Genomic DNA, 23,985 nt, shown 5'->3' with positions numbered 1-23,985 from the left:
TGAGGTTACCCACTATGATTTCACACATATTGATCAGTTTCCTTAACTGAAAGGTCTTGCCATGAAACATGTCAAGCATGATCCAGCAATTTTGACAGACAGCTCTTCCCCTTGCAAAGGTTGCATCTAACATTATTCCAAACTGTATTTTCCCCCCTCATCGATTATAAGATTGGAGTCTATTTTGTATAAACACCATCAATTAATGAAGCTAGCTGAACATAAAAGCTACATATAAAGTATGTTTTATTTAATCATAGCAACAACAAAAATAAATAATTAAATAAACATATGCCACATGAACATTAAGAGATAAGATTTTTGAACCTTTATCCAAGAAGCAAACATATTGAAGTTACATTTAAATGCAGGTGCCACATTTTTGCCACAGTTGCTTGTAAACAGATTGATAAAAATACAATTAAATCAATCATTAAACATTCTTAAAGACCATAAAATGTAAAGAGCCATTAGATGCAAGAAAATATTCTCAATTTGTACCGTTGTTCGAAAGCAGGCTGGAGAATCACTGGCCCAGGAAATAAGCCACATTGAAAAGCATAGGACTTACTTCTCAGTAAACATTCACATAATAGTGCTGTAAGAAGACAGTATGAATGAATGATGACTTGCTGAAACCTAAAAGTTTGCAAAAACCTGTGGAAAATGCTACAGAGTTAATGAAATTACCTGAAGTGCTACAGGGAAACATACATTGACTGCTCCTAATAATGAGTTTAACTAGAAGACTTCCTCATTATCTACACATTACAAAAAAGATTTAGAGGTGGGAATAAAATTAGTTTCAACAATTTATAATACCTTACTTTACCTTGGTGGAGACGTGTGCTACAAAATGTCTATCTTGCTATTAGAAGAACAAAACCAAAAACAAGCACAATCATTCAAGCTTGTCCTTTAACCTACTTGCATTAACAGTTTTTACAAAAGAAAAAACCTTTGGATGACTGATTTCATAGCCTCCAATATTTCTCCAATGAAAATAGGGACGTCCGATTTCATAATTTTATTTTTTATATTATTTATATCCCACACATCTTATTGGTTTGCCCCAGTACTCCAACATATATAAAACCATAATAAAACAGTAAACATTTTTTAAAAAAACTTCTTTGTACAGGATTGCCTTCAGACAACTCAGGGATTGTATAACTCCACACCCTCCCAACATTTCTGCAATGAAAACAGGGACATCTTAAGGAAAAGCGGGACATTCTGGGACCAAATCAGAAACCAGGATGGCTTCTCAAAATGAGAGACGTCCCTGAAAAATAGGGACACTTGGAGGGCCCCTCTACAATAAGCCAATTTCTATTTATATTAATCAGGATGTAATAGAAATAAGAAAACAATTCTTTTTATCATCTTCCAATATATAGTAATATTATTTATGTGATGTGCAGGAATTACCAAGCTTTTTGGACAAGTTGGCATATTTTGAATTTTGAGGTAGTGCCCTGTCACAAAATGGCAGCCATTGCAAAGTGGCATAGCACAAAATGGCTGCCATGAGGGTCATGGCATTGCTGCTTCCCCCAAAGACAACCTTGTGCTAATCTTAGGAAGTCAGTTATTCCCTGAGCAGAACCTAGCTGCATACTGCATACTGCAAATATTTCCCACAAACTGTCTCTTTGGAACATAAACCCAATTGCTCACTGTGAGTGCTACCCTTCTCTTTTTCTTCCCAGAAGAAATATACTGTAGCGAATGGAGATGTAATGCATTGATCAAATAATGAGTATAGCATTTGCTATTCCAGTAAATGGCCTCAGTGTGAAAACAAACTGCCATTTGACTACCTTTTCAAACATTGCTCAATACAGCCAACATTCATTTCTGAGACTTGAAAACCTTGACACCAAAACCCAGCCAGTCTCATCTGACTGCTCTGTGTCCTAAAGTGTGTCCATCAGGTAAACACAATTTGATAGCTACATCAACCTCAATAAACTCACTCTACAAAGTCTGTTAATCCTGATTATAAATAATATGGTAAAACCTCAACAGGCATTGACTCATTTTTCAGACCAAGAAAACAACACAATTCATTGTGTTCAATATTATTTCATCTGAAACTTAACTATAGGTTGAAACGAAATTGGAATTATGTGAGCATATGATATTAGTCATAGTTCTGAGTGTCCTTGTTCCACAAAAAGTCCTAGGGTAATGGATGGTAGCGGTCTATTAATATCTCATTGTTGAGCTCCCAATTAAAGCAACTTTCATATAACTCAGCCACTAATTTTCACACATACACATGTGCACACTTCCATCTTGTAAGGGAAGCTTCCCTATTCTACAAAACACCACTCACATAGGATGTGATGGTAATGTATCTCATTTCAGGACCTTGCAACAGCATTGCATCGACGAGTATGTCTTATGTTAAGATGTGCTTTGTGGCATATTGCTAGGAGGCAAGAAAAGTAACACCACTTAAACCTTAGATATGCATTTCCCCTCTGGGAGAAAAGAGAGTCGGCAGTTGTTATTCTGTTTCCAGCTGGCATAAAGCACAAAAGAGGGGAGAGAAATATTGCAGGATGTATTTGCCCTGTAAAATGTCACAGTGGTACACTAGTTTATTATTGTGAAGTTTTTAAAATGTCTCAATGACAATTACTTCAAAGATCTAGTCTTGAACATCAAGTTTTTTGGTGTTATTGTATTAATGCAGCCTTAACCAACCTAGGGTCCTCCAGTTGCTTTGAACAAAAAGTCCCATCAGCCCCAGCCAGCACATATCTCCTAAGCACTAGTGGGTAGAGTGGTAGAGCAGCAGCAGGAGCAACAGCAGCACTCACCAGACCTCCTGCCAGTTGAATTTCTTACCCAGAAGGAGAGGAGAAAGGCAGCGGAGAGGTTGGGTTGGTGCAAACACAACGGCAGGAGCACTGAATTGGCATATGCACTACGTCAACCTCCCCACTGCTACTGATTCTAAGAAACAGAATTGGGGGAAACAATGGACCATGGATGAAGAATTCTGTTGACTAACCTCAGTAGAGAATCAAAGCTTCTTTCTATAAGGCTTCATGGCCTTGAACAGGGTTGGAGAACCTCGGGGCCTATTTGGCTCTCAGGACTTTCGCAATGCCACCCACCATCCCAATTCTGCACATGCCTCAAGCGATTTTGCCCGGCTCAAATGTGTCCTTGAACTGTGATAATGCCTCTTGCTTGTTTGGATGTAGGGGATTGTACATGGGATGGTGGTGTAGACATGTCTGCATGACTGGCATGTAGCCAACAGTACAGAGGTAGGAATCACATCCACATTTGCCTCTGTCCCTGCCCACCACTGGGTGGAGGACCCTCTGGAACAGCATGGGAGGTGATGCAGGGTGAGGGGGAATCCAACCCAGAGCTGCTACATATCTACCCAAACCTTTAGAATGCTGTAATTTGGAAAAGTTAGAAGCAGCAACTGATTTTGTAAGACCGGGCTCTTCCAAGGCTATATTAAATGCTGAAGGAAAATATACACGTTTTTAGGGGTGTCAATTGCCAACCCCATCTAACCCCCTCACCAAGCCTCCCTAGATCTCATCCACTCACCCCCGCCACTAACCTTTGCTTGTCAAACCTGCCTAGCCTTCACAAAGCCCCCATGTTTTGCGCCAACCCCAACTCCTAGACTTTGCCATCCCTCCAGTCCCCCCATTAATCTATTTGTCCTTCTGGTTCCACCTCATGCCACCACTGCAGCCAAGTGGGACCACTGGCCACCAGAAGGATCACTGCAGGAAACAGACCTGAAGTGGTGGCTAGCCAGCCTACAGATCTGCTGTAGGCCAACTCTTCATTATAAATGGTGAGAGTAATGGCAGATTACCAGGCTAGCTAGCTAGCCACCACTTCCAATCACCTTCCTGTGCTATTCCTCCCGCTAGGCTGGCTCTTCATCCTAACTGGTGGCAGAAACAGTGGATCCCCCAGATGGCTGGGGCAAGGCAGCTTGCTCTAGCTGTCCCTCCACTGCTTATCATCATGCTGCGGTTTACAGTGCCACACACCTGTGGCCAAGCTTACTACAATGTGAGAACAATCTTACATTTTTATTATATGTATACAGAAAAAAGCTATCACTTATTTGAGAAACGCTTAATCTGCTGAAAATAAGAAAATCTTAAATTGCATCTTCACTTGATTGTAGAACCAAATTTGCTATTAAATGTAATTAGAACCTTTTTGTGTTGCATTAAAGGCAAGTTTAGATAAACAGTTATTATAAGGTTTCTCTTGTCAGAACTGATAAATGCTCAACATTATATACATGGGAAGAAGTACTTTTAATTGAGCTTGTTATGATTACTAGGCAAAAACTGCTGTCCACATTGGTAGAGCCATGTCTTTTGGGGACTTTTATTTTACTGCAGTTACAGTAAGTTTTTTACTTGCATTTATATTTTACTTTCCACAGATAAAGTCAGTGCAGTCCTTACTTCTTTTAATTTGTTATAAACTCAAAAGGGACACAATAATTCAGAATACACGCCACAAAAGACTTTGAAGTAAAATTTTATTGAGTTTTAAAAAAATACATTCACAAATGTATTCTAATACTGTGCAATTCCAGTACTTCAAATGACATAAATTACAAAGGTTACAAAAGTTCATATATGCTGTATATGAAACATCGTCAACAAGAGAATGCAAAGCAATGTTTATTAAATACATGCAGCATGGCTTTGATGCACATGCCTCCTGCAGAACACAATAATCTTGGAGAAAGGCACTTTGGAGTAAGATTACTATGAGTATTTAGGGTACCACAATACTTTTTTTTTTTAACTATATAATGAAAATTGCTAACATAAATGGTCACAGATACTGGCAGGATGACAAGCTTGGAGCCAAGCAGTATCAGGCTCACAGGAACCTTTATAACCCTTGCAATAACTCTTATTTCACACCACCACAAATAGTAATTTGAGTTTGCACATTAAATGGGGGGTGGGAACTTTTGTATCTCACCAATAAAATAACTTGTGTTCCCACTTTAAAGAGTAAAGCACCTTTTAGAACAGAGATGGCAAAACCTATCTCCTTTTGAAGGTCACACTCGGTCAAGGTGGGTGCGACCAAAGTCTGTTTCGGAGGGGCAGATCCCAAAGCTAGGTAAGGCACACCCTTTTTGATACCCATATTAAATCAGGTTGAAGGCCACGTGAAATAAGGCCAGAGGCTGCGGGATACCCATCCCTGCACCAGAAAGTGAACATTATCATTTGCCTTTATCATGCCACCTTTAAAAAGGTGTATTCTGTATTATTTGAAAGTGATGGTGAAAGACAGGCTTTTGGAACACCAGGAAAAGAAGATCAAAGCTAAATTTTTTGCTGCAGCATAATTTATAAGGCAACTTCACATGCATGTTGACTCAGGAATAAATCCCACTGTCTTCAGTAGAGTAAACTGGTGTCTGGGTTACTCCCAAGCAAACGTGTAGAGGAGTACATTAATGTTTCGTACTTCTACTCTTACCAGAGCTAAAACTACTTTTAAAATTAATTATCTCAAAACTTCCAGCAACACAGAATAGAACTGTCAATGAATGAAATGCATCTGCAGGATTGTATCCCATTTTCTCACTCATGCAAAAGCTCTTCTTTAAGAGTGTATTTCAAAGCATTACAAACCCTGAGTAATTTAAGAATCGAATAGTCTGAGTATTTTACAAACATTAACATTAAAATGTCTTTGTGCTTTTGTCACGAAGAAATGCTTACTACAGTTATTTCAGCACTTTGGCAAAATGAAACTTTTTTTTGCATTTGATATACTTTCAATACCTTTTTTCTGTACTTCAGGATTTTTTTGTTTTTAAAAAGCAAAAGTTGTATCAAATTTTAGTATTGAAACAAAACTCCACATCACTGCAAATCCACCTAACCTGCAAGACAGTCCCAATTTGCAAAATGTAGGTTGCAGTCCAAAAAATTCTCACAAATTGCAGCAAGTTGCATGTTTCCAACTAAAGAGAAAGACTAGTACTTAAAAGGCAGTACATTTACCCTGTGTTAGGCTGGCACCAGATACAAAAAGCGGACCCATATCCAATAGTGCATGGTTTTTCTCATTGGTTTTGGACTACAACTCCCATCATCGCTAGCTAGCAGGACCAGTGGTCAGGGATGATGGGAACTGTAGTCCAAAAACAGCTGGAGATCCAAGTTTGGGAAGCCTTGTAATAGTGTAAAGCTATTAATGCATGCAAATAATATATGTCATCATATGCGTATGCGTGTATGCACATACATACATACATACATACATACAATGCACTCTAAGATCCGTGTCATAGTAAAGCTCCCTGTAAGCCCTAAAGTGCAGATCCATATGAAAATCCATGGTGAAGTCTACCACTGTTCCCAGGAAAAATCATCTCCTCTTCCAAATAGAACAAAAAAGCCTAAAATGGTAATGAAAATTACTGCATTTCCAGCCAGAACAAGGCAACAAGCTCCCCACTTGATCTGAAATACAAAGTGAACAGGAAGAAAGATTTACTCTCTATTCATTGATAGAAAATGCACGCTACTTTGAGCATTAGACACATACAAAGAAATACAACATCAGGATGCTAAAAGCGCTTACGATCAAACAGTAAATTTTGAGCACCAAGCAAACTAATGTAATCTGAAATTGTTACATACCTAAGTAGTCATTACAGGAACTAATTAAACATTTCGCTAAAATGCAGTGATATATATAAACAATTATTTGTCCTTTATGAGTACAGTAAAACTGGTCGAGAGAGCAGTTCGTGAAAAGTTTACAAGATCTTCAGTGGTAATTTTTCAAGCTCATCCACAATGGAAGGGGGAAATCATTTAGAGTAATTTAGCGGGAGCCAGCCATAGTCTTCTCAAAAGAGCAAATTAAAAGTCTGCCCCCATTACTAGAACTATGAAGGCCTGGACATCCCACTGTCCACACATTACTTCTCTTTGCCACCTTGGCCAAACTTATATTTGGGTGAAACTGATAAAATAAAGACAAATATGATATCATTTATCTTTGAATGGTGAGTAAAATGGTTTTGGAAAAACAATGTTTTAAAATAATATTAAAAAGAATTTACACTGTTGTAAATCTCTTACAGCTAAAATAAATTTAAACTGTTAAGTGATTGTTATTGACTAATAGGGCAAACCTCTATCTGTCTACTCAAAAATAAGTCCCATTAATTCAATAGTGCTTGCTCCCAGATAAATGGGCATAGGATTACAGGTCCACCAAGCATTATTCTCAGAACTTGGTGCTGGAAAACTACTTTCAAATGCACGTATATGCAACAACTCTGGTCAACCTGGGAACATTGAGTTCCTGCAACACGGAAGGCAGAAAGACATTTGAACAACACAGTCACTAATCTCTTGTGCTTCTCACTGAGCCTTCAATTCCTGATCTTGTGCATCAGGGGACGCAAACCAATATTGTTTGAAAACATGCACACTATTAAGCAAAAAGCAGACATGGAAGACAGAACAATGATCCAAGGAAGCAGCCCATTTTTAAAAGTTGATGATATAAACTTTATAGTAACACTGCTTGGCTCAATATACATATTAATGCTACTTCTTGATTATATTATAGGTTTTCTGAACTGTCTAAAAATATGGAAGTTTTTTTAAAAAATAAAATAAAATGGTATTATTACTGCTAGCAGTCTTTTTTATATAAAAGCACCTAAAAAAGCTAGAAGCTGTAAAATGATTGTAGTAAACAAAATGTAGGTTTTATTACATGGTTTTATTATTTGTTAAAGTTATAGACCCATAACACAAACTCGATACTTTCTACTACAGTATTTTATTTAAGTTTTCCCAACTAACAAAAACTAAGATATACCTAAATACCTTTGGAAGCAGTAACTTTCAAAACTCCATCTCTAGCACTGGCACTATTGAGAAATACTGTTTCAATACAATTGATGCTGCAAACCTATAAAGATCTACTGTACTTTGGAGCAAATAAGTCTCACAGAACTCTGTGCAGTTTACTTCAAAGCACTGTGCTGCGTAGCACTTATATTTTTACATTTCATAAATATGCCACATAGATCAGCAAATAAAATTCTATTGGCTTAGCCATTATTCACTTTAAGCTCTTCCAGTAAAGTAATTTTGGGTTTTATATGTATTGTACAGATTTTCTTTCACCAAAAACCTGTAAAAATGTTCCTCCCACCCATGGTTTCTGCATTTCCAGATGTTTTACAATCTTCAGCCTTTAGCAAAACATTGTTTGGTAAGAAAAGGAATTAGAGCTCTCTCTAGTGGTCGGACTGTATTATTTATTCTTATTTAACATTCTTAACAAAGAGAAATGGACTAAGTAACGGGAGATGTATACAGTCATACCTTGGGTTACAAACGATGTGGGTTGCACGTTTTAGGGTTGCAGACCGCGGCGGACCCGGAAGTACCGGAATGGGTTACTTCCGGGTTTTGGCGCTCACACAGAAACTCAAAATGACATCATGCGCGTGTGCAGATGCAGCACTGTGGGTTGCGAACGTGCCTCCCGCACGGATCATGTTTGTAACCCAAGGTATGACTATATACTACTACTAGAAAATAAATTATATAAGATCTTGGAAAGGAGAATTCTAGACATAACAAGTTTATGGAACCTCAACTAAGGGCTCGGGAGTAAGGAAACCAGGGAGAATACTAGTAGATATGAGAAAGATATAAATATATCTTTACATGCTTCTATTCTGGTAACAAAGCACCCTGGCTTAATCATTAAGGCAAAGTCAAGTGCACTAACCAAAAAAAATTTATTTATCTTAACCTGTCCTATTAAGGTCCTAAAGTGAATGAGAGCAAACAGAACAGTAAACAAGATAGAAATGTAAATTGGGTGAAACAGACTGTTCACCATTTGTGAATGGGAGGGATGTTTTAAGAACAGTGAGCTGGAGACTGGAGTTTCAAAGGATTTCTAACTGGACACTGGAAGCAAGACAGCCAGCATTCTGCTGCCCAGTATGGTTGTCATTAGCCTATCTTGTCACAGGCAACCAACAGGGGAAGGAGAACAGAGCACAATAATAACATGCAAGGGCAGCAGCTCTCGCCTACTGATGCTGCTGAACTCACTTACTCCTGCTGGTAGGGAAGCAGATAGAGAGGAATACCTGAATGAAAGCCAAAACAGCATCTGCAATAGCTAACACAAACACCCAAAAATAATTCAGGGGAGCCAAGCATTAAAGCAGGTAAAAGTTTGCATTCTTAAAACATGGAAGGTGAGCAACTGCTGATATCAGTAATCACAGCATGAAGCACCTCCTTCTGCCTTCCTGCTCTCTGTGGATCTGGAAAAGTTGCCGAGCAGATAACGGAAAGCAGTATGAAGTCCTGCTATGCATACTTGCAAGCACAGGTGGGCATATAAAGGAGCTCCCGTCATCAAAGCCAGACAATGCAATCCAGTGTGTGTTAACTATGCCTAAACCCCCGTAAGTTCAGCTAGGTGTTTACACTCCTCTAGACTGCAGTTAGAAAACATTTACTGCAGAGATTTCAGAATTCCACCCGCACAACCAGTGGTTTATTCACGCGAAAACCTTATTGCGAAATATAGTTTTCAAAAGGAAACAAACCAGAATGCATGTAAACAATGCAAGAAGACCACAGTGGCCACAGTGATCCATGCGATGGTCACCTCCAGGCTTGACTACTGTAGTTCGCTCTATGCGGGGCTGCCCTTGAAGCTGTCCCAGAAACTCCAGCGGGTGCAGAATGCTGCAGCGAGGCTCCTCACGGGGTCTCTGCCATGGGAGCATATTCACCCAGTGCTTTTCAAGCTGCACTGGCTCCCAGTGAAGTACAGGTTCAGATTTAAGGCGCTGCTTTTGACCTTTAAAGCCCTTCACGGCCTAGGACCCTTGTACCTACGGGACCGCCTCTCCCGGTATGCCCCACGGAGAGCCTCAAGGTCCATAAATAGCAACACCCTAGTGGTCCCGGGCCCTAAGGAAGTTAGATTAGCTTCAACCAGAGTTCAAAGGGGGGCTTATATTTAGTCACTTGTTAATTTTTTGGCATTTGACAACTCACTTTTATGCACACTGGACCTAAATGTGACACTATCACACAGCACACAGCTGAAAATTTAAACAAGAGGTGATCTGGTAAAAGGCATATGTTAGAAGAATCATTTGCTAAATAACTTATTTAACGTTGCACTCTTTTTAGTGCTTTTTTTGTTTTCATGTATTGACATTTTGTTATTATGGCTGGGCACCTCAAGAACCAGAAGCATCCAGGCCTCTGTGGATTCCTGAGAGGGTCTGGAAAAGTGTTGGGATAACTTTCTTTATCCTCAGTTACTCTGGGTCCTACACCTCACCTGAGAAGTTAGCAGTGGCCGCCTCACCCAGTATTTCTATTTACAGTGCTGAGCAATTATTATTTTTAATGTAAACTTTTCTTTTAAAAAAAGGGGGGCAGCAGCATCACTCACAGTGACATCTGTGAAATTATGCTTGGTGCTTTGTCTGGTTTACTGTGAGCAGCAACTTAACCAGAAGACATTATTAAGATGACTCATTTTGTGAAGTGTTTATCTGCAAGGCAATGTGCCATACACCAGAAAAACAGGGTGTGGGATTTACCTAATGACTCTCATCAGTAGAAGCCCTGCGCAAGGACTTCCGCTTGAGCACCAAGCTTCCCCCCCCCCAAAAAAAATTTTTTTTGACTGAATGTGAGAAAACAGCATACAGGGGAAGGATTTGGGGGGGGGGGTCATTCCATCTGGCAAGCTAAAATGCTTGTGCTAATGGAGCAATCAGAAGAGTGGGATGTTGTATTTTGCCCAGGACTGTGAGGGGTCAAAAGGTGACATATAAACTTTTCTTGTGATAAGACCTTACCACTTCAACGCGTGCAAGGATAATAGGAAACGCAAAGGCAGAAACCACAATTCCAGTCGTGAAGAAACATGCCAACTCCCTGCAGGCGCTGCTTGCGGCATCAGTATCATCGCTTACTCTTTTTGTGATGAAGTGGGGAATAGGACTTATGAAGTAAAATATCAAAACAAATAAAGGCCAGTAGACGCTGCAGAATGACAAACACAAAGGATGAGAGAAGTTAATGCTGTTTAAAATGAATTTTATGCACAACCTATTATCATCCTCTGAAATCGTAACAGCTGAGCACAGAAATATACACATAACTATATACAGTTGAACCTTGGGCTACGTACTGTCCCCTTTGCAAATACTTCATGATACGCATGCGGCAAACCCAGAAATAACGGAAAGGTTTCCGCCGCCCGCGCCTATGCAGAAGCAGGTTACCATCACGCACACCTGCGCAGAACAGGCACCTCTGGATGCAAATGTTTTGGGGTAAGAACGGACCTCCGGAACGAATTAAATTCATATCCAGAGGTACCACTGTACATAGGAAAAAGTCACTGAAGTATAAATATAGGGCCATATACATTTGTTCTTCCGCTCACTTCAGGATACTCAGTTTTCCAGCCCAACTGCATTTTCTTCCTCCTCCCTTCTTTGCCCCTTGTTTTCTGCAGTTTCATCTCTTTAAAAAAAGGGGTAAAGGACCCCTGGACAGTTGAGTCCAGTCAAAGGCGAATATGGGATTGCAGCGTTCATCTCGCTTTCAGGCCGAGGGAGCCAGCGTTTGCCCACAGACAGCTTTCCAGGTCATGTGGCCAGCATGACTGCTTCTGGTGCAACAGGACACCGTGACGGAAAACAGAGCACATGGGAACGCCGTTTACCTTCCCACCGCAGTGGTACCCATTTATCTATTTGCACTGGCAGGCTTTTGAACTGCAAGGTTGGCAGGAGCTGGGACAGAGCTTAGGGAGCTCACCCGGTCGAAACGCTGACCTTCTGATCGGCAAGCCCAAGAGGCTCAGTGGTTTAGACCACAGCGCCACCCGCACCCCTTGTCATCTCCTTCCCCCGTATCAGCTCAGATTCTAATCTGTGAACCTTTTAGCATTCTACTGCATCTTCTCTATCTGACATGCCAATTTCTATTCCTCAACACCCACTGCTTCAGCAAAGGTTTACCAAACTACCCTAAGCTTCATTTTTCTTCTCGGCTGTCAGACTGCTCTCCCACACGTTAACCCCGTTACAATCTCTGATGCCGTTCATTTCCCTCAATCATCTGAAAGATGTAAGAATGAAAAAAGGATTCAAGCTGCGTTCATAAACCGCTTGCTTAAGGATTTCATTCTAAATAAGCAAGCTTAAAACCATCACACAACATAGAACAGTGATATATCTCGTATTAATTCAGTCTTACCCGTAACTTTCCAGTGCACACCCCAATACAAGAAACGTCAGACCCATAGCTCCAGTGAACGATAAGCCAACAAGGGCTACACAAGTGGAAATAAAAAGAATGACATCACTAACATGCTTAACATACATTTGTACAATCACAGTCTGTGCAGTTTAATTCACAAAGTGATCCAACATTGCAGTTAAAGATGTAGCTTCCTGATACAGCAGATGTTCGATTTCAAGAGGTGGTCAGAATTCAGGCTTGTTGGATCTACTTTGTTTTTTACTGGAACTCCAATCAGAGCCATTTAAAAACAAAACAGTTAGAATTAAATACCAAAGTGGCTCCTGAACCTAGGAATTTCTTTCCAGTACCAGAACATAACTGAGCTCACAGTCATTTCATGTAAAAAAAATCCACTCCTGGCTAGCTTTCTTCATTTCAGCAGCCTACATAGGGGTGGAGTGGAAATCACCTTGTTGCTGCCATTAGTAATCTAATGCATATCACCCAGAGATCTACCAGTATATTCTGATCTACCTTAAGAATATGAGGAGCCTGATGGATCAGACCAATGCCCCAACATCCTCTTCAGTGGCCAATTAGATGCCTATGGGAAGCCCAGAACCAGGACCTGGGTGCAATAGCTCTCCCCCCGCCACTTGTGATGCTATACAAGCGGCCTTCGGAGGCCTGCTGCCTCCAACAGTAGAGGTAGTACATTTATCATGGTTAGTATACACTGACAGCCTGATCCTCCATGAATTTGCCATCTCTTCTTTAAAAGTTATCCCAAATTGGTGGCTGTCACTACTTCTTGCATTTAGACAAGCCTAAATAAAGAGAAAGCCGAGGTAATTTCAATGTTTTAGTATTTTAACTTTTGTGTGTTTTAAAGTAGGGTTTGTTGAATTTTCCTTGATTTTACTGTTTTGTTTTTTGCAAACCACTTTGAGGATTGTTTGTTTTTACTATCAAGTGGTGTATAGATCTTATGAAGTAAATAACGTTTGTTTCACTTTCGACAGCCATACTTCCAGGATGGGACCCTCTTGCTGGATTTTTTTTAAGGGTTTCACTGATCACTTAAATTATACTTCTGTAATTGGGATGTAAATAGATTTTAAACGAAGTATCACACTCTGCAAGAGCTGTATACTCATTACCTCGGTGACCACAATAAACAGAGTTAGAAGACCAAAAGTTTGAAAGAACCAGTTATTTTATTCTGGGGGGGACGCATACCCCTAAACATTTTATGAATCTAAGTTTGGCCTCCTTGAGGGGCAGTATTTCAATGAGTAGGAAAATGAGAGTACCCATAACTTTTTTTTTTTAAAGAAAAGCGCTGGTAAGAACTATAGTGGGTTTCTATTTTTGCTTTCGAATCAAAACCGATCGCATGTAAAACAATGGTTTGGGGTGGGTCACAGCAGCTGGGAAAACCCCTGAACTTTTAAATAGGCTTCATTTTCACATTTTCAGCAAAATGTGACCGGCCAGAGCCTTTCTCGGCAGTTGCTCCAGAGAAAAGAGCCCTGCCCTCGCCGGCGCCTCCGGATTCCCCACCCCGCGTGCTTCACATCCACACCCTGGAAAAGGGCGTAGGAAGGAGGAGGAAGAGACCCAGCGCCGGCGCAGTGCAAAAAGTTACGCTGCCCCAGAGAGGAGTTTGTTGTTGCCGACAACCGAGAGGGGGCTGCACAGCGAAACGCTCCTTTAGCCGTATTTGCAGAGGAACTTTCCCCGGGCAGGGGCGGGAACGAGGTAGCCATAGCGACGGCGGAGCGAGAGAGCCGCGCCGACGGGGAAAGCGGAGGGAGAGAGAAAGAGAGACAGAGGCCACCCGCCGCGCGAGGAGAGAAGCGGCCCGATACCTTTAATCCCCGCCATATCTCCTTTTCTTTTGCGGGGCGCCTTTTTTGCGCTCGCTCCCTCTCGCTGGACGACGAAGCAGAGGAGGCGGAGAATGATGTGTCGACTTCTTCCGCCTTCTGCTCACGTGGCTCCTGCTCTAACCCTTCCCCTTCTCACAGGGGGAAGGGAACAACAACAAAAAAGCAGCACTTTCTTTTTTTAAAAAAGAAACTAAGACTCTTTTCACGCCTATGAACTGCCTCAGGGCGGCGCCAAGGCAGTTGAAGGGAGGGGAATTTCCCTCAGAAACGGCCCTTAAAATGCTGCTGCTGCTGCTTGTGCCAGATGTTCAAACATATTTTTGTGGATCCATCCACCCACATTTCCCTTTGCCCTCCCAGAGCATATTCGGATTGCAAAGGCTTGGGCGGCCTCTTATCTCACTTTCAGGGTCAAGCATAGGCCCACAGAGCAAAAACCTTGGTTTTGAGGTCGGGCATGTGCTCGTCTGATATTATCTCCATCTTAAAAACAACAAAAAACTTTAAATTGCTGTTTAGTCTGGGCTGCCATCCCAGACACACTTCCCTGGGAGTAAGTCCCATGAGGTTAGTACTTCAGAGCAGACAAACTTAGTAGGATGGCCCTGTTAAGGAAAGCAAAGACCTCAGCAAGCAAGCGCCGTCATGCCAGCCATGCACAATTCCTCACCTCAGTTTCAAAAGAAGTCAGTGGGAGTTTGTGGGCGTGCTGGTTTTTTCGCCCAAACAAATCGCACTTGTATGGATCCATTGATGTAGATCTATTTCCAGCGAGGGTAAGTCTTTTGACTGCACACACCCATGGATACAGTTGTACCTCAGGTTACATATGCTTCAGGTTACAGACTCCGCTAACCCAGAAATAGTACCTCGGGTTAAGAACTTCAGGATGAGAACAGAAATCATGCTCCGGCGGCGCGGCAGCAGCAGGAGGCCCCATTAGCTAAAGTGGTGCTTCAGGTTAAGAACAGTTTCAGGTTAAGAACGGACCTCCAGAACGAATTAAGTACTTAACCTGAGGTACCACTGTATTTAGAAATATGGGTGACATCTGTACAGCCAGGGGTTTCCATTACTTAAATCAAGCATTAAGCATTGTCTAATTAGTGCTCCTTAGGGTCCTCATGCATATTTATATACCCACACACCTTTCAAATTCATGCTTTCTACTGTTTCCTACTGCAATTTTCTCCACAGCAGAAAGTGATTTCACCACAATGCCAATGTTTTGTATAAAGCAGACGCGCCAACCTGAATGAAATATTGTGGGGGCCCAGGTAAGCCCTGCACCACATAATCAATCACATGACGCAGTGCACACACACACCCCCATTTGAATAGGAATGCCCATCAACTTTGTGGGGGCCTGGCCCCCTCAAATATTTTATTGTGGGGGCCCCCAGGAGTTGGCTTCTATGGTATAAAGCTGGGAAACATGGCAGCTAGAAGCATTTTTGCATTCAGTAAAACACATATTCTATAATGTTAGACACAAGTTCAGAAAGAGGAGCAATAGTTTTAAGTTTATATAAGAATGAAGTCATTTGCTCCTCTTAGCATATAAGAAGGACTCACAGCTGCATTGCTATCTGTTCTTTCTTACCCAGGAGTAAGCTCCACTGAACTCAATGGGACTTACTCCTATGAAGACATATAGGATTGTACTGTAAGGTAACACAAGAGTACATTCAGGAACAGGTTATTCAGTCCCATGGAGTAGTGGGTTTATTTTCTTTCGCCTTCTGCTAGTGCCTCAGTATCAATATACTCAATAACATCCCCTTTGAAGGCGCTTTATCTTCCTCTCTCTGCATAGGATAAACAAATAAAAAGGACTGAAAGTTCTTTCACCTTTTTAATATATATACAAATGCTTTCAACCAGTCACAGTTCATTGAGTATACTGCATATTTACAAAAAAAGAGATTATAATAGTGGTTTTAGTCAGAACAGTAAACCTGAACATTGATGAGCAGATAGGACAAAAAGGAAAAGGAAAAACCCTTTTGGGTTCAGTAGTTTTGACACATAGGTCTCACTTTCATGCACCATTGAAAGCACTGCACTGCAGTTAGAGAAGGTGTTTAAGTTGGGTAAGTTTTTTTCCTTTTTACTGAACTAGATGAAGCTTAAATGATATATTTATTTTGTTAAAATTTGAATTTATCCTCGGCTTTTAAAAAAAGATCTATTAGTCTGATGCACAACGCTAATGCTATTTTTGTAATTTCAAAAACTGATGCTACATTAACTGAATCCATTTATATTTCATAAGCATAATTCACACAATATCTACAGAAGTGAATGAAAGATTAAAACAAGTCACAGGAACATGATTCACATTTCAAAATGTTTTTAATAGACAAGCACATACTTGATCAAAACATTTCATAATATGTTAATAAATAACATCCAGTTTGTTATAGTTGTTCAAACGTCTTAATATCTTGTACATATAAAAAGGAGAGCTTGGTGTTTTGTTTCACATTGGCAGTAATGGCAATAAATAATGGATCAATACAACAAAAAGATGGCATTTAATATAAAAATAAACGTAGGCTGGTGGACATGCTGTATCTGCAGAAAAGGGTTTTCCACTATAAAGAAAATAGAACAACAGAAAACAGATTGTCTTAAAACACCAATTTGACCAAGATTTTCACGTCATCTAGAGAGTTTTCCCTGCATGTGGAAACCTTTTTGTCCACCTGTTGAACATCAAAAAGGCAGATGTAGGTTACCATTTCCCCCCATACAGTGACTTTTGTAGCTACTATGCAACAGCTCCATGAAGAAATCGGCTGCATAATGGGATCCAATGTTCAATGGAGTCAGGTGGCACGATGCCTTCAACAGCCTGTAGATAGTTGGTTTTCAAGAAAGATATCAAATCAGCATCTATAAACACATTGGACCTCTATAAACAACCAAGTTTCACATGGCTGTTGTTGCACGTTGACTTAACTATCAACTGCTTAAAGGAGAGGAGACCAGATAATATTAATCTACCCCATGCAAGGCAGAGACCAGATTTCATTCAGGAAATGTCAATAAATAAAACTCCCATTATAAGTTTCTCTGCAAAAGGAGAAACAGTTCAAAGTGCTATGTAAAATTAGTTTCATTAGATGAGAGAACATACTTTTGTTTTATCATCAGATACCATAATGTGAATATATGAACATTATTGCTTACTGGGCCAATATAACTTTAGTAAGTAAGTAAATTTTCGTATTTTTTTGCTCACCTCAGATCTTACAAAACTACATGAACATAGTAAGTTACCTATAGAAGTTCAGAAGTTGAGTCTACATGGTAACATTAGCTTGTGTTCACAAATGTTCTGGAAAAACTGGATATTTGATTCAATTTAGAAATACATTTTGAATCAATTAAGCACATACAGTAACTTCACAATGCTGAAGAAGGCAGCAAAGTTTGTTTCAGAGGCAGGTTTCAAAGTGTTTTTTAACTGGGAATTTTTTTGCAAGGTATTCTTGCACCCTTACTTTAATAATAATGAACAGCAAACAACTTTAGTGGTCTGTTGATTTGGGATAATGCTTCAATAGGCTTTTGCATGTTAATAAATAAATAATAATTTAAAGACACTTCCCAAATTCTTTGTTGGTGTAAAATGTCTAGCTGTCTGCTTGTCTGAAACACGAAATACAGTACTATGTTTAAGGCAGCAGTAAGTTGCCGAAGACATATCCAGTTGCCTAGCTGTCATATTAAAAAAAAAGAAACATTACAAGAAGTAATTGAAGGGTCAAATTATTATGAGAGTTTAGTGTACAGCAAATAACCACATATGAACATCCTTATGCTTTGTTTTGACAAAGCTTGTCCTGGATACAAACTTTCAAGACTAAGCCACATTCCTAGTGACACAGCATCTATTTGGTTCGTAGTGAGAGAGACCATTCATTTCACCTCACTTGTTCCAAGACAAGCAATCCCAGTTTTCTAGAATGCATCCTTACCTACCCTGTTTATACCTGAAAGAACACTATAAGATTAACTTCTAGAACTCCTCTCTTTGCATCTGTAATTCATGGCATACCTAAGGAGCAGCCTCCATACTTTCCCGCTCTCCATACGAAAAGGTTTTAGTGTTAGGGCTAGTCTTATTTTTTCCCAAATTTCCAGCCAGATACTAATTCAGCTGTGAAAATCTTGTGGCAAAGAACTATATGAGCACTAGCACAGGTCTACAGCAATGTCTGAGGAAGTACGCTAATACAAGGGCTTTTGGCCTTGGTTTTCAAATTCTGACCAGGCATCATTGAGCTCCATAAAAATCATCTTTGCATATTGTTCATATGGCTGCCCCGTAGCCTACAAGAAAGCAAAACAAGATACATCACAAACATATTAAAATAAGCTTAAAGATGACACTGTTCATACAGAAAGTCAATAGCAGAGTGTAGGTATAATTTACGCTCAGGCTGAAAAGGGTGGCATGCAACCCTGAATTAACCCAGCATAGTTACGAGTTGACAAAAATCTTTTCTAGCCTATATCCCCACATCTACTTATCAGGTATTTGTAGATTAAAAGAAACAGTCAACGTAGTATAAAGTTTTCCTACCTAGCTGCCTAGAGGCAATTCTTACTCATAAAAGGCAAGCATATCTTTGATCTGTGCATACATGTTTTTTTGCAGCATTTACCCTGGGATAATAGGGTATGTTTTAATGACACTATAAAAGTAGGTTGTGGTTGCTCCTGGTACATTTTCACTTGCCTTTAGTGAATTCACTTTATTGTAATCTGTAGTTCTTATGAAGATAGACTTACAACTTCCAATAGGCCAGCGTAGTATTTACCTATTGATATAGTTTTGAGCTATAAAGTAATGCTGTTCACCATGACTTCACACCTTGCCCACACAATCTATCAACATTTCCCCTTGTTTAATTTTTTTCAGACCCATCAGACTTTAATTCTTAGCCTAAGCATATCAGTTTTATGAACCACAGTTTTTATTTTAAAACAATTTGTTTTGCTGCAAAACTCAAACCAGAAGCATAATTAGTAAACATGCAAGGTCTTATTATTTTCATCCACTTGACTGAGCCATATCACATTTTCAGACTATTTCTGAAATTATCCCAATAAACTTTCCCTAAGCTCCCACACAACTGGTAATAATTGCTACACCAAAGATTTTCAGTGGACTGCAGTGACTCTTCACTCCATATTGTTTTAAAGTGATAATGGTGAAAGTAATTGCAGGGATGGATCAAGTAGGAATCATTAAACTAGTACATGAGGTAACAGATTAACATAAAATATTATTACTTACTTTATCAGGATGCACAACAAGCACTGCTCTCCGGTAAACCTTCTTTACTTGCTCTGGAGTAACAAGATCTGCCATGCCCACAGGTTTCCATTTTGTCTCTCCTTCCCATAGTACTGTGTGCATTGTGGACAACAAGGCTCTTATGTTTCTCTCCTTTCCTTCAATCCATTCAAGGATCTGTGAAAATAGATAATGTAGTACTAAACCAAACTGCAAGAGAATATCTATACTAGCATGAATATTTATTTGATTGGAACAGTTTATAGTTTGCTTCTTCCCAGTTTGCTTTGGATCTCAGAAAGACAGGAGATAGATATCATCAAATGGAAATGTCAAATTGTTACCTCCAAGAACAGATACATAAAACTGCTTCTGAAAATGGAGATTCAGCTAGTATTGTTCTGTAACTCTCCAAATTAGAATCGTGGGATACATGGATATAGCTAGTGACCAAGGAAATTAGTGTGAATCACATGCCCAAGGATTCAACAATATAAATAGAATAAACTTAGCAAAATAAATATTAGGTAACTTGCATACATAATTCATAATCCTCCAAATTAAAGACTTGTACCATTATTGGGACAGACCCTATTTAGTCCTTCATAAAAGATTAGTGTCAGTTTAATTATAATAATTATTCACAAGTTTTTCTGGTAATCATTCCAACTAGTGATTAGTTGGAACCCACAGACCATATGAAGAAAGTTGGAGCAGAAGGCATAGTGAATTTTGCACTTATCTTCCATCTAAACACCTTCATTTGCCATAGTGATCACAGCCCTTTTCACCCCTTAAACAGTAATTAGAAAAGAGCAAAATGGGTTTAGAGACCCCCATGACCAAAGCCATTGCTGGGAGAAGCTGGGCTAAGTGGGCTTAGCCCCCCGCCCCCCCCACCCTTTGTTGAAGGGATTGAAGCTGGCTGATTATGAAAAATTGATGAGAGGGAATTAAGGTCTGAGGGAGCAGGCCGAAGGCCGCCCTTTTTCCTGATCCAGTCCTTGCTCCCCACACAGGCCAAGACCTAGAACCTGCATGCTGTCCTCTACTGCCAGAGATATTTCCCAGGTAACATGAGGGAAGAATACATGCCAACTTTCACCCACACAGAGCTTAGGAGAACGGAGATGGGGGAACTGTTTTAATCCTTCTCCCACACTATTTTCCTGCACAAATAGGGAGTCTCTACCATCAAGACAGAGTCTTACCTACATTTAGACACAGTCCACCCGAACCTTCTCAGTTTTGGACAATCAGTTCCCTTGTGTGGATACTGAAGTTTTTTAGAAAAATATAGGCATGCAAAACCTAAATACTGACAAGTTCCTGTTACTGATCTTGGTATCATGCTTGCATCATAAAACATCTCTGAAGCATTAAATATTCAACTATTATACAATCCAGTCAAAGCAAAATCTTGAACAATTTGGAAATCAAATCGGAAGCATTCAGCTTACTTTTAATTTTTCAGGGTCCATCTCCTTGGCCATTTCTTCTTTCCTCATTTCTGCTATTGTTCTTGGTCCCTTTCTGTCTTTGTGAGCATTAAAGCCTTGGCCAGATAAGAGGTCTTCAAAATCAGCAGACACTTTTGGTTTGGATTCTTAATGGGGGGGAAAGTATAGAGTGTTAAAAGGAAGTATTACTTGATTTAAGAAGATATAAATGTCACATTATTCTAAATACTTTACAAAATCATTCCATACGATGCAGAGAAGTACATATGGGCATACCTGTATTTTTCCTCTGCAGCGCAAACAGAAGGAGTTTAAGCACTTTTATTTCCAACACCACCGTTGTGAGAAAGTTGGCACATTCACCCTTCTGCTGAGTACAGGTCACTCTAAAAACACAAGTCACTTAGCACATCACCCTTTCTAAAGTATCCATGTACAAGCAGGATCTCCCAGTTGAATCTTACGAGTTTTGCTTGCCCGTTTTGAACTTGAACTCACTCAGCAATTCAAATTGAATAAAATAGTGTGATAAATAAGAACTAGATGCCTTCTAACTATTTGCTCACAACATCTGTTAAATCTGACACCCATTAAGTTGATGCAGAACATATTAGGGGTGAAGCTGAACATTCTGGCAGATATGGGACTGCCACCAAATATGACAGCCCCTCTGAGTTTCTTTCTTCCTATCTTCCCAGTAGCATCTCATGCTAATGGCAAGATGCAAGGTCATAATGCTGCAGGTTTCCCCATCCCTATTCCACACTGATGACAACGGTCAGGGCATGACATCATGTCTGCAATAATATCTAGTTCTTCACTTAGAACCAGAATGCCTAAATTAATTTCAAAACACATCGCCTGTATTATAGCTGACTGAATATTTTCAGCTTGGAAATACTCCACCTCTAGGCCTTCAAAACTACAAAACCGCATCAGAAGACTAAAAAGATCAAAAAATCAATTTACCAGAACTGCCTGGTCCTTTTCCACGGTCATTTTGGCCACCGGGCGCTGCAGAAAAACTCACATTATAATTAGGCCTGTTCTGTGGAGAGGAATGTGGCATGCTTTGTTGGGGTTTTGTCTGTGATTGTGGCCAAGAGTATCCAGTGCCTTGTTGCCAGCTGCCTCCTCCCATTGGCTGAGGAGATGGTTTCTGTGGTGACCCCATAGGAGGAAATACTCCACCCATTCCTGTCGGTGTGCTGGGTTTGCTAGCAAAGGAAGGACAGCCTGAAACATGAAGCAAAGCATTTTGTGTTAATAATACTGCCTGTGTAATAGGAAAGCAGAATTACCAGTTGATATCTGGTGATTTCCTTACTAAGATTCAAAGGACTGCAGGTGGACTTGAATCCACACATTGAGGCTTGTACTCATCCCTTCTATTGCTGAAGGTTGGAGACGTGTTGCAGTGCAGCACAAGAAGCAAAAATAAAAAGTCTCCAGGAAGCACTTTAGATATGCACACATAAATATTTGGATTTCACCTACGTCTATATATTCTATAATGACTGAAGTTTTGTATACTTTTTAACAAAATCATTTAATATACAGATTTTAAAATAAATACATATAAGCATTTAAAGAAGAATATTAGTAGCATTGGGTTATAGATATATATTCCAATGAAGCATAGGGCAGGTGGAAATGACATAGCTTATATTGAAATGTGCTGCACCAGAAAACAGCAAATATGCATTTCTTGGAAGGTTTGGCATAGATTAAACTTGCAAGTTCCTCAAGAGTGTAAATACTGAATATCATTGCAGTCTACACAAATACAGATCACATATGATTACTCAACCTACTAATAATTGGAGGGGGCCAAAGAGAGAGAAATAGATTACGTCTCCAAGCTATTAGCAATTTGAAGGCTAAACACAACATTCTTCAAAATAAGGATAATGGTATTTCCACATGCAGGCAGCAATTTCTGGATCAGAATGAAAATCTAATCAACCCCAATGTCCTTAACAATTTTTTTTTACAGAATTCAAAAGCTTCACCAATTTGTTTTGGTAAAGTACCATCAGAACTTTACTATTTCCACCATTTCCTCTGATCACATAAATATAGTAGAAACTATAGATTATTTAAAAATTGCCTTTTTGTTGCTTGTGGGGTTTTTTTTTGGCTGCTTGGTTTTTTTTACTTCAGATATTAATATCCTGCATATTCAACTTCTTTTTACTTAAAATCATGTACTGCAGTTGTGCAGACTTTTCTTTTTTTAAAAAAAGAAGAAATAGCCACAAGTTGTTGCACTACGTGACATCAGACACATTTTCTGTTTTTGATCCTGCAGAGCAGCAGAATACCAGCAGAGGGAAGCAGGACACCTAATTTCAGAACCAATGTGAGATTTGGACACATGAAGTGGTAAACAACAGGGAGCGGAGGTAATGCAAGCTGTTATTGTTATGGTAGAAATTAGGGGGCCAAGGAGGGAAGACGGAAGGGAAGCCTATTTAGAAAAAGGAGGAAAGACAAAAGCATCCCTTGAAAAAGGTACTTGCAAACAAGGAAGTGACCTACATTTTACTCTCAGTTTTAGTACATTTTCATCCTTCCCACCCCCTCCCAGAATTTCCTACTTTGTTCCTCAACTGTATTTACTAAGCAAGGTCAACTTTTCACATACTGTTGTCAATGACAAGAAGTCAGTCCATTACTTTTAGGGTTGTGCTCCACATTTGAGTGATGCCCTATGCAATCCACACATTGCATTGTTCACAGGACAGATCCATTTGTCTTGGATCTATCCAATTAATCATGACATATGGTTAAAACGGGTGGGCTGGGGAGAGAGGAAAGACCACCTTCCCAGGATAATTTTTTCCACATATTAAAGCCTGTATTAGATATTGGAGGTTAAACCTTGAATTGCAAACACAAATATTTGTGTACAATATTGTGTACAATATTTGTGTACAATAAGTCACACATATTAAATACAACATTTTATTGAAAGTCTAATCAAGCTACCGATCTATATT

General features: G+C 39.7%; 2 protein-coding genes and 1 long non-coding RNA gene across 7 annotated transcripts in view; 1 reads left to right on the top strand and 2 right to left on the bottom strand.

The window, feature by feature from the left end:
* Nucleotides 1-4,530: 4,530 nt before the first annotated feature.
* Nucleotides 4,531-14,323, bottom strand: LEPROT (leptin receptor overlapping transcript). Its single transcript, XM_081193919.1, has 4 exons — nt 14,192-14,323; nt 12,333-12,408; nt 10,922-11,108; nt 4,531-6,506 (listed from the first exon to the last, which is right to left on the bottom strand). The coding sequence occupies exons 1-4, from the start codon at nt 14,205-14,207 to the stop codon at nt 6,390-6,392; spliced, it is 396 nt and encodes a 131-aa protein (XP_081050045.1). The 5' UTR covers nt 14,208-14,323; the 3' UTR covers nt 4,531-6,389.
* A 154-nt stretch (nt 14,324-14,477) lies between these two features.
* Nucleotides 14,478-23,985, top strand: part of LOC308586818 — a 132,417-nt gene continuing 122,909 nt past the window's right edge. Inside the window, exons 1-2 of the long non-coding RNA XR_014008061.1 lie at nt 14,478-14,988; nt 23,295-23,388. This is a non-coding gene — a long non-coding RNA (uncharacterized lncRNA). The remainder of the gene's footprint in view (nt 14,989-23,294; nt 23,389-23,985) is intronic.
* DNAJC6 (DnaJ heat shock protein family (Hsp40) member C6) overlaps nt 16,549-23,985 on the bottom strand; it is a 55,135-nt gene continuing 47,698 nt past the window's right edge. For all 5 annotated transcript variants that reach the window (XM_081193685.1, XM_081193682.1, XM_081193681.1 and 2 more), the window contains 4 exons: nt 21,953-22,219; nt 20,984-21,129; nt 19,524-19,700; nt 16,549-18,553 (listed from right to left, as the gene is read on the bottom strand). In XM_081193685.1, the coding sequence (XP_081049811.1) occupies nt 18,452-18,553; nt 19,524-19,700; nt 20,984-21,129; nt 21,953-22,219 (692 nt within the window). In that variant the 3' untranslated portion in view covers nt 16,549-18,451. The remainder of the gene's footprint in view (nt 18,554-19,523; nt 19,701-20,983; nt 21,130-21,952; nt 22,220-23,985) is intronic.

Source organism: Podarcis bocagei, assembly GCF_964188305.1.
Source record: "Podarcis bocagei genome assembly, chromosome: 5".
Taxonomy (NCBI): Eukaryota; Metazoa; Chordata; class Lepidosauria; order Squamata; family Lacertidae; genus Podarcis; species Podarcis bocagei.
Note: the sequence above shows the minus strand (reverse complement) of the source record. Positions and strands in the feature narration are given on the sequence as shown.